The sequence below is a fragment of the Neltuma alba genome, unplaced genomic scaffold (assembly GCF_004799145.2).
Source record: "Neltuma alba isolate B1F8T4 unplaced genomic scaffold, ASM479914v2 tig00012732_pilon, whole genome shotgun sequence".
Taxonomy (NCBI): Eukaryota; Viridiplantae; Streptophyta; class Magnoliopsida; order Fabales; family Fabaceae; genus Neltuma; species Neltuma alba.
In genome coordinates, this window is record NW_021637152.1 from 192,761 (window position 1) to 204,668 (window position 11,908).

General features: G+C 29.8%; 1 protein-coding gene across 1 annotated transcript; it reads right to left on the reverse strand.

Annotated features, from left to right (window-relative positions):
• Positions 1 to 4,025: 4,025 nt before the first annotated feature.
• On the reverse strand, positions 4,026 to 5,639 carry LOC114730432 (NAC domain-containing protein 86). Its single transcript, XM_028917513.1, has 3 exons — positions 5,480 to 5,639; positions 5,071 to 5,351; positions 4,026 to 4,415 (listed from the first exon to the last, which is right to left on the reverse strand). Exons 1-3 carry the CDS (start codon positions 5,637 to 5,639, stop codon positions 4,071 to 4,073), a joined length of 786 nt encoding a protein of 261 aa, XP_028773346.1. The 3' UTR covers positions 4,026 to 4,070.
• Positions 5,640 to 11,908: the final 6,269 nt, after the last annotated feature.

Sequence of the window (11,908 nt, forward strand, 5' to 3'; positions counted from 1 at the left end):
ATTTTATCTTTATGTAATATACATTATATCTTATTAGAACAAAGTCAGCATAATATTAAATAAAGGGTAAAATTGTACATTCTTATAAAATTGTTCTCTTTCTACTTTATAAATAGGACCAAAAAATTATTTATCTCTCTATCTTATAAATAGGATCAGTAGAGCACATATTTAAACTTTGATTTGTGTGAATATAATCTTCATAACTCTTGAAAACTTGATAATAAATAAACATATAAACTTTTTTTTTGGCCTTAATCAAGATGTAAACTTTCAAACTTATGTAATATAACTCTATGATAGTTTTAATTTGTCACTATTTTTTTGTCATATTTTGAGAGTTAACTTTAATATGGGTTGAAAAATATTCAACGGATCTCGTAGTTATATATAGATACAATATAAGTATATAAAAAATCAATAATTTATTGTTTTTGGCAAAGATATAATTTTTTATTTCTTAAATTGATTTTGTCACTTTTGATAAGATTTTATCCCCCATATACTGTTTAGTTGCTCGCTTAGTTTTAGTTTAAGTTCAACTTTTTTCCCCCTTTTAATGTTGCTTTAAACTACACACACACAGAAACCCTCAAGCCGTTAGTGTCTGAGTCACTGTAGATCTAATTAGACATAAAACGTAGCTAAATGAAAATTAAAATTTTATGCTTAAGTAGTCAAAGTCCTTCAATTAAGATCAAAGTCAGTCAGATAGTTCCCCGTATCTTGTGATTTTTTTTTTCAAAAAAAAAAAAGAACAAGAAAGAAAATAAACAGTACATGATCTACTGAAGTGATAACAAGTGTCTAAAAGTTGGCAAGGAGTTATTAAAGTTTGAAAAATAAATTCCTGTTTCTGCCTTGTATATAATTTACCCTTTAATACCTTTTTGTATTTCCAAAAACACTATTAGCTTTGTGACTGTCTTCTTTCCCTTTGTTTATTTTTTGATTCAGAGACTTTTTTTTTTTTTAAATTTTTCAAAGATGACTTTAACCAGAATAAATTTGAGTACGTGCTTCCTTCTGATTTTGCAGATGCTGATTTTTTCCCCTCAAAAGAAAGAAAAACCAAACATTGAATCGCACGATAAAGTACTCGTGTGTTTCACGCATTACATGCCCTTTTGATGTAAAAGCTTCACTCGGTATTGATCCTTTAAATATCAATCTTGGACGGTCTTAAATATAAGATTTATTTTCTAATATAATTTACTCGTTCCAGAGCATACTTATTTTACACACAAATTTAAATAATAAAAATTATTCTGACGAACCTTGTTTATGATTAATTATGATAGACATTCTCTTTTTTTTAACAAGGGTATAAAAGAGAAATTTTAATAGATGCTAAAACCAAGAGGTTATTGTTTTTTCGATATATAAAATTGAGAAAACCCTAAAAAGGTAATTGTAAATGAAGACAAAAATATTTTAATTAATTATAATTATATCTTGCTATAATACAAATTATTTAATCTTCTTTTCAAATTGTGGGTAAAATGTAGAGGGAAGAATATGGATCCAGGCCAGTTGGGCCACTCATTTATCTTTTTTGTGTAAAAGGGCTTTTGGGCTCAATCCTTAGAAGCCCTGTAAAAACTGGCTCGAGCTTTGGCTACCTGTTTAAACTTGATTTATTTCTTTTCTTCAAATTTTTAAGCAGTCTACTTGGATCAAATATTATACTTTTTTGTAACAAAAATATATTTTATTTTCCGATGATGAAGAAAAGAACTAAAAAAAATATCGAACTTGTATTTTAAATTTGGACTTTTGGTAATTTATATGTTGTCTCTCTCAAGACTGGTACTTGTATTATTCATTTTGGATTTTAATTTATTCTTTTGGAATTTATATACGTATTATGATAATAAGAAATTAAATTTCTTCTAAAAATAAGTATTCTGGCTTTAGAAGCCATAACAACCCATATGCGCCGCTGTTTGCTCTAATTGCCAGGTTAAGGTTTTGACATTATGAAATAGGAATGGTAGTTATTTGTCATTTGATACACCCATAAATTAAAAAAAAAAAAAAAAGTAATTTTGCTGTTCAATATAAGAGCTTGTTGAAGTTTTAGTTTAGTTTTAAATGTAAAATTTTAATTAATTTTGCCTCCAATATTTATCTTTTTTGTCTCAAAGTAATTCTTATGGTGATTATACGAGGTTGTTGCTTGTTATCAAATTGATGAGGTTCGTTGTTAATACTAACTACTAATACATAGTCATTTCTAAGGTTGTAAATATAAAATCTATTTTATAATGTAAATTATATTACAAAATGAGTGTTATATCTAGGATAGGAAAATTATATATAAATTAAACTTGTATGACTAAGGCCTTTTAAAGTACAGCAGATAAATAGCTAAGATCGAAACATAGGACCGGAGGAGCATCACTTGATGTCGAATGTTGTAACTTCTATTTTCTGGCCAAAAATATCTGTAACATTTTTCGATTGTTATACCAAACATACTATTTAATCTTTTTGATTACAGTCCCAATATTATTACACACTGTATGAATCTGAAACATATAAAAAAAATATGACGTGAACTGCTGCTCAAAACAGAAAACTCCTAGGCAATATATATGAAATAAAGCATCGAATGAATCATGGAATTGCAGAGATATATGTATAAAACATTAGTTTGGCTCCTCTCTCTGATTCCAAAAATATGCACCAAGAATTTTTGAACACAAATATGCTGTAAGCCTATACTTAAAAAAATGATGATATAATATAATGAAACAAATCCCAAGCCAATGGGATTCTACTTTGCTTCATTGGCTCAAGATATTTTACCATTTGAAGAAAACAATTTCCCATGTGCGCTGTTTTACACACACACACACACATAAAATTTTTGTGGTTAGTTTAATGAAAATATAATATTGTAGAAGTGAAAAAGGGGGACTAATTAAAATTGTGTATATGTCGAGGAACACAAAGAGATTATCTCGTCTAGGGTTCCATAGGTACAGTCCTTGTATTTATCATATAAAACGCATTGGCCACTAATTATTTCAGGCTTCATTAATGATGGTTTTGTCTCTGGCAATTTTATTTGAGGCAAATCTTCCATCTCCAAATGCTCCAACGGTACTGTGTATGCTGCAACTTCATCATGCATGCTTCCATAAGTAGGTACCTCCATATCCTGCACACATTTACTCACACTATATTAACTATTATTGCCAATGCTTATACACAAGATACTCTTGGGTAATTGGTTGTTTTATGGGGGAAAAGTAGTTAGATATATATTGCAATATACCGTTATGATACAAGCTAAGTGTCGGAGTCTAATACTACCTCCGGTCCTTAATATAAGACTCCGTTTGACTTTTTGTTTGGTCCTAATTATAAGACCCCAATCCATTTTGTTTCTCATATTTATACATTTTTTCCAAAATAGTCCTTCTAATAATGATAGTTCTAACCAATACACTTAATTAGCAAGGATATTTTAGGAATGACAACACTTATTTATTACAAATAACTAACTTAACTTACTTCTTTAATCTCCTCAAATAAGTCAACTGGGTCTTATAATTAGGACCGGAGGTAGTAATAAACAAAAACATATCCTGAGCAAAAAAAAAAAAGAAGAAGTTATATGTGCTCAATTTTGAAATGTACGTGCTTTATACGAGGAAATCAAATGGGGAGGAAACACATGTTTACTTTGGAAACGTTTTGGTGAGCTAGTCAAAAAGTAGTTATTGGGGATGGTGAAGAAAAGCTATAAGCATGGTCCAAGTGATTTTTCAGAGGAAGAGCTTTGCGAAAAGATATGAGCTTCATCACATACTTCCACTTCCGTAACTTTAAGATCAAAGAACCAACTAAAACTCAAAATTTATGTGGACCACTTACTTGCAATTACGGCACATAAATCTGTAGTAAAATTTCATTGACACATCATAAAGATGCAAAGTCTGTACTTTGAGAGTTTATACTTCAATGGTTTAAAACGAAGGTTTGGCAGTTAAGTCATATGTAAGCTAAGCTGATGATAAACCATGGAGATTAATTAGCTAAGACATAAAGTGAAATTTAAATCAAAGGAAGCCCACCTGAAACAGATTTGATGGGTCCTCCATTATGCCCAGCTGAGAATACGTGATCTTAGCTGCGCTGTTTGCTTCATCACAAGTGAATTGTGCTTGAAAATCATCTACCATACCAGTTTCAGTATGTGTTCCTTGAGTGAGATCCGAACAAGAAGCATCACAATTAGGAAATTTATTATTAGCATGATCATGATGATAATTTGCAACTGTATCATCTTCCTCTTCTGCTGATCCTACAGATTCCTTCTTTGCTTCCTTAGCTTTGTCTTTTTCTTTAGGTGATTCCGAGGTTTGGATCGTCTTCTTGAAGATGCGACACAATGAGTATGAATCCTGTGATCATTATAAGTTTGTTTATGATTAAACATACGGAAGCAAGAAAAGTATATAATAGCATAGAATCAGAAAATTAAAGAGGTTTTAGAAAGAGTGAATACGAAAAGTATAAAGGGCTGTCGAGAATATCACTCCAGTGCATGGATCTGATGAATTCTTCCATCGTTATGATCGTAATTCATAGCAACGTAAAGTTCTAAATCATAAAGAGAAAGCCATGTGCATCGATCCTTATGCAACACAGTTCAAAACATACTCTTTATACTCTATATTCAAGCTAAACAGATGTGGACTTGACTTATGATACCATCTTTAACTTTTTTTTACCCAAGACTACGCAAAATTATTGCTGTTAAAAGATGAAAAATGAGACTGTAAAGCAAAGTAGTACACTTAGTGAGGATTATGAGGAAACTTTAATTTGGTGCCTTTTTAGGTTTCTTCTCTCAATCATTATCAACTGTACTTCTGAAGCAGAAAACAGAAGACTCCCCTAGCATGACAACCAAGTACAGTTTTGTTAACTTCTTATTAATTACTCCTTCAATCCAAAAACCCTAATACACACACACACACACATATATATACGCTATATATCCATTCCTCTCTTTTTTCTTCTTCTTCTTCTTCAGTACTGCAGGTTTAAACATACCTTCAAAGATGAGAAAACACTTGCTGGTTCTGAATCAATGAGGCGATACTCGTGCATGACCCAATTGGTTCTTATGCCATGAGGAGCTCTACCTCTATAATACACCAACGTCTTCTTCACCCCAACAGATCGATTTTGAGAGCTCACTGGCCTATCTTTCCCTGTGGCTTTCCAATAACCAGATCTTGTGGCCCTGTTAGTTCTTGAACCATTTGGGTACTTTCTATCCCTTGGACTGTAGAAGTACCACTCCATATCTTTACTTGGCAAGAATGACTTGTCTGCAGGTTATTTCTGATCGTCTCAGATAGATACACCATAGGATGGTTTATATAAATATAACTAATTAACAATTTAAAAGAACAACGAAAAAGAAGTTGCTAGAAAGAATTCATATACATATATGTACCTGGCAAATCCCAAGGTTCATGCTTGTAGAGATCAACTTCAGGGATTATATGGAGCTCTATTGAGCGACCTGTTATTTTTCTTTCTAGGTAGTAAGAAACAAGTTCTTCATCTGTTGGATGGAACCGAAATCCAGGGGGGAGAGTACTCACTGGAGCCATTATTGCAGTCCTAGAGAAGAGACGAGAGAGAGAGAGAGAGAGATCAGGGAGATATTTATATATGTGAAGTCTATATTGTGAACCAAACTGGCTTGTACGACAGCGAACTATGTATAGGCCCCGCTTGAAATCAAAATGTTGGGATTTTCCCTTGAAATTACATTATGTTGATGCACTATAAATAAAGCGGATAGAGATCGATGTGGTTTGTTCTGTAATTAAAAGGAGCATTGAGGGGCTATTTAAAAAAGGGATATTCTTTTTGGCTTTTGGCGGGATTCCAATGCATGTGAAACTGGTTTTTATCTAGACACGCAGTTTGCCATTTCTTTCTCGTCTGATCACTCTAGCAAATCAAACTTTTGGCGAGAAAGGAAGATTTGTTTCCATCAAGGAAGAATGTTTATAGATCGACGGTTCCTAACTAAATTTTTGAAGGAGATATATATATTTGTATAGAATATTGAATTTAAACATTTGACTATTAATATAAGATTCTAATATATTTTGTCTTTCATATTTATATATATTTTTTAAAATAGTCCTTGAAGTAGTTGCGCATGTTAAATGTTCTATTAAATGGTAGCTAATACACATTATTAGCAAAGGTATTTTAGGAAAAATAATACCTATTTATTACAATTAACTAACCTAGTTAATATTTTTAGTATTTCTAAATTAGTTAACTAGGTTTTATATTAAACACCAGAAGTAATATATTTTTCATTGTCCAAACTGAGTGACTCATTTATTTACTCATTGGGTAAGCATTTATGATATACCCCTTTCGGTTCAAAATATAAGTTAAACTTTGTTAGAGGGGCTTGGTTTTTTTATAAGATAACATTCACTTTTGTGTAAGCATTTAATAAGTTTTTTTTTTAATTTTATCCTCATGTAGTTTCTTTCCTCTTTGATTTATTTATTACATCTTTTATTTATTTTCTTCGTTAATAAAGTCATATTTGGCAATATATATATATATATATATATACACCTTACATATTTATTGTTTTAAATTGATTTTAACTAATTTCTTAGTGAACATAGATAAATAAAGTTTATCTTATATTTTGAACAGGAAGAGTAGTATATAATATTGTGAATCCTAAAATAATATTGTGTCTAAGAACACAAATAAACGTGTTTTTTTTTGGGATGATATCTCGGTGTTTCAGGATACCATGCTTAGTTTATATTATTAACACAATACTTACGAAGGAGAACAAGGTATGGAATCTCATACGTATAGTATAACATCAAGTGCAAGCAAGGAATATACGTCATCTGTACTATCCAAGTGAAATAATTGTAGCTTGTCAATTTTTAGGATCAAGAAAATTATAGGAGCTCTTGAATTTGATATTTAATTTATCCCAATGGAGATTGAAACTTCAACTAATTAATTATATATTGTAATGTGACATTTACTTTAAACAAAATTACTTGGAACTGCGATCAAACATCTGTTGAGATATATGAACTATTATTCCTAACATATATATTAAAGCCAAGCTTATCGTCCCCAAACACAATTGATGATATAGATTAAGAAAATTAATTAAATTGATTATTTGTAAAAATTAAATATAACCTCTATTAATTGCATAAATTGATGTGGGTAATTAATAGAGGTAGTTTAAAAAATTAAAATAACAAATATACGAGACAAAGTAAACAGAGCATTCACTAGAAGGAGTGTAGTTTTTTTAATGGACCAAGCTAGTGAATATTGCAAGGCTTTTTAGTCAGTAATATATTACTCAATTATGACACTTTTTCATAAAATTATGATATATCTTGTTTGCTTTGCTATTTTTTTTTTCTGGCTTCATGTCTGCTATATATATATTTTGTGAGAGAGAGAGAGAGAGAGCATGAATGAGTTAGAAGTGGAAGGCGTGCTAGATGAATAGGGAACATACAATTAATTAAGTAGAATAATGAAATATATAAATTGTTTTTAAACCATGTGTATAAGAGAGTCGATGTATTAATTAATATTCCTATGAACAGAAAAAATAATAAAGCAGCACAATAAAGTGTTTAAGCACGTTGCAAAGCCGTTGCATTGCTAATAAATTATATCCAAAGCTGGATATTTTTTTCTTTTGGTCCATATTAGAGCATACACACTAAGTTTTGTTGGCTTTGCTTTTCTGCCAAGCAGCGTATCGATCATTAACATTATTATTTAATTCTAAGATTTTGTACAAGATAGATTTGCGCCTTCTTCTGCCATATAGCTTTATGATCCAATACAGATATTTAACCAATTATACACTAATTATTAGTAATTATTTTGTAATACTACCTCCAATCCTTGATATAAGATCTTGTTTGACTTTTATTTTGGTCTTAAATATAAGACTCCAATCCATTTTATCTTTCGTATTTATTTATTTTTTCCAAAGATATTCCTTCTAATAATCGTAGTTCTAACTAATAAATTTAATTAGCAAAGATATTTTAGTAAAGACAATACTTACTTATTACAAATAACTAACTTAACTTATTTTCTTAATCTACTCAAATTAGTCAATTAGCTTTTATATTTAGAATTGGAGGTATTAGTACATAAAACTTAATCAAGATATGAAATGATGAGACTCTAGCTAGCTCACTAACCTCAAAGTTAAAACATGACCTAAAGTGATAAATTATAAAGAGAGTAAACATATAGCTAATTTAAAAGAACCCTTTTACCATATGATTCATCGTCAAGCATTGATCTGAAAAATTTAATCTACCTGCCACACACACAGTCTCGATCTGTCTTCTTTTTCTATTTTCTTTGTTGCTCCTTTAATTCCTTTTTTTTTTTTCCTTTGCCATCCAAACTCACTTTTTCTTTACTGTTTTCCTTTGTTCCCCTTATTTAGTGCCCCTTTCCTTAAAATATCATTTTTCATTTGGCTAAAGATACTCTCTCTACTTTAATAATTACAACACAAAATCTTTGACTGTTATATGATCTTTAATTTAATACTGTTGTACTGACAAATAAATAACTGACTAATCTGTTAGTGTTTCTCTCAGAGTTTGAGAATTTTATAAAACAAATGTGGTTGTAAAACACTAATAATGAGCTGTTTAACTATCTTTAGAAAAAGATTATCCCCTTCAAGACACATGTAATCTGTTAATTAGAAAGGATTAAGTTACCTGGTGGGATAGCTAGGAATAATTTGTTTTGGGATTGATAAATCTAAATCGATAATACTTTGAGTAACATGGTTTATAACCTTTTAATCTATCGGTGTTAACTATAAGAGTTATATCACATAAGGTTTATTTTAATTCTAAATATAAGATTTTAATTCGCTTCATTTCTTAAATTTACAACTATTTTCAAATATATCTAATATTACAAATAATTAATTTAACTAATCTTTTATGTTAAAAACTATTTTTTTAAGACGAAAAGGAGGTTTAATTAATAAGATAATATTCTCCAAACCCTCTCTGAGTTACTGCCTAGTATCTAAATAGATTTCTTTGAATCTGTGGCTGTTTTTCATAGACAAAATGGAGAAAAGGGTTTTGTTTTGTGGAAGTCTTTTGCCAAAAGATTTTTCTTTAATTACGTATCTTTATTTTGAAACAATATAATTCCCTAACATTACCTTTGAGAAATTATGGAGAGGAACAGCTTTTGATGATTTTGGAAAAGAGATTCCAAGACTGATCCATTTGAACAATGAAATAGTGCAAAATGCACACTATGTAATCATTCAGAACCAGTTATTAGCATGAATCTCTTCATAATTTCAATATTATATATTCTAGCTTTATCACTCACATGAGGTAGATTTACTTTTAATTACTTAATGAACAAAGTAAACAACTAATTACTTAGCTTATAGATATTGTAAGCTTATTTATAATATGCACAAGTCTCTAAACACAAGTTATAGTCTTTTAATTAAATAATATACTCCTCTGGTCCTTAATATATGACTCAATTGTTGAGTTGGTTTTGGTCCTAAATATAAGACCAATTTCTCATATTTATCAATTTTATCTAAATTGCCCCTATAGATACTCCCTCAACCATAATAAAGTAGAAGAGAGAGGGGGTATTAAGAAAGATGATTATGGTATTTTAGGAAAAATGTGTCATATTTCTTATAATTAACTAACTTACCTAACTTTCTTAATCTAATCAAACTAGTTAAATAAGTCTTATATTAAGGATCGGAAGAGTAACATATTTGTCACATATGAGCGAGTAACTCATTTAGTCAAGAGACAAAAATAGATTTTGATATCCTTTATTTTTAGCAAAAATACAAAACCTCTGACATAAGTTTTGTTAAAATTACACAAATATTACTTCTATTTTCGAAGTATACATATATGAATAATCATTCCTTCAAGTTGACTCTTTGTTGGATTGTTTTGAATAACCGAACGCCAATATGACATCCCTTTGTACATATTTAGTTCCCATACATAAGAGATATTAAAAAAAAATCAATTAAATTGTTAGTTGTAACAAAATGTGTTGATTTTCTGAATCTATCCTATTTAATTATCTACATTATAACTTTTTTAGATAAAATATTATAGATTTGGGAGACAGAGTTGATTGAGATTTTATATTTATAATTAAACCCAACTCTCAACTAGCTCTTATATTAAGAATTGAAAATAATATATATAAATACTATCTCCTGTTCTTAATATAAGAGTTAATTAGAAATTCAATTTAATCCTAGATATAAGATTCCAATTCAATTTGTCTCAAATATTTATTAATTTTGTCCTTAAGTAATCTTTATGGTAATTGCAAATGTTAGAGTTACTATCCAGGGGTAATTTAAATGCACATAGACTATTTTAGAAAAGATAACATATATCTATTACAAATAATTAAATTAATTAATTTTCTTAATATTTGCAAATTATTTATTTATCTCTTATATAAAGGAACATAGGTGAGGTAGTATAATTGAACTGAGGTAAAGGAGACCAAGAGGATGAGATTCCCCAAAATTGTCTTACCTGCCACTTTGTTTTCCTATCAACAAAAGACAAACTGATCCCACATTATTCTTGTTTAATTTCTTCATTCCATAAGTGATTATTCGTGTGGCTTCATGTGCACCTGCCTCCTCATTTGCCTTCCTCTCTACCATATGCATAGCATAATGCTTCTCTGTTTTCTAGAATTCCATCCTTTTTGAAGTGGACGATCCACTCCAATAACATCAAGAATATAATATACTCCTGCTTATAACTAATGAATGCATGCTCAGTTGATATTGTGCTAACTAAATCAATAGTTTAAGCTTTAGATGATGTGCATACTCACGTTAAAGTGAAGTTGAAAACTTGGGAGGAACAAGTTAAAGAACCAGAGGCACACATAGGTCCCGTTAGGTACGAAGCACTGAAAATGAGAGATAAAGACTAGGATTGCAATTAAAAAAATAATAAAAAAAGTCTTTAATATGAGTAATTACTTATTATATAGGATTAGACAAACCCATAAAAGTGGAATTAGGGAATGCCACATCCTCCCATGATATTTCCCAATGCCATATATATATATATATATATATAGGTTTATCTAATCTCATGTAATAAGCAATCTTTTATGCTCAATATTATTTTCTCAATCTCAATTCTAATCCCTATCCCTTATTTTCAATGCATCGTACCAAACGCTACAAAATGAGAATAAGTATGGGGGCTTCCTCATCACTCTCAAAAACTCCCATGAGCACTTGGAGATGTGATCCAATGTACTCATACTTGTCATTAATTAATAGGGATTAGATCCTCCAACCTCGTCAACAAGAGAGGAGGCGCGGTGATACTATTTGAGTTAAGGCTCATTAATGTGATTTAATTTAAACAGTTCAAATTTTATTTTTTTTAAAATTATTTTAATATTGTATATAATTAAAATAAAGATAACATCTTCATTGTCAATTTTCTAAAAATGATTTTTGGTTTTTATGTTGTTTTTTGGTTGGGGATAAATCCCTTATTAGAAAATTAATTGGCAACTAATCCATAGGATGATGGGTTGCACAGAGAAAGATAAATTGCATATAAATGAAGTTGAGTTGCACATAGGAAAGATGGTTTGCACAAAATATTATTCAAATACAAGAGGCTAATTTGCGTATAAAGATAATAACTTGCACAAAAAGAAAAATAAATTGCTCACAAGGAATATCCAATTGCATAGAGGGAAGATGTGATGACAAGAAAATATAATTGCACACAAGGGAAGATGCATAAATTGCACATGAATG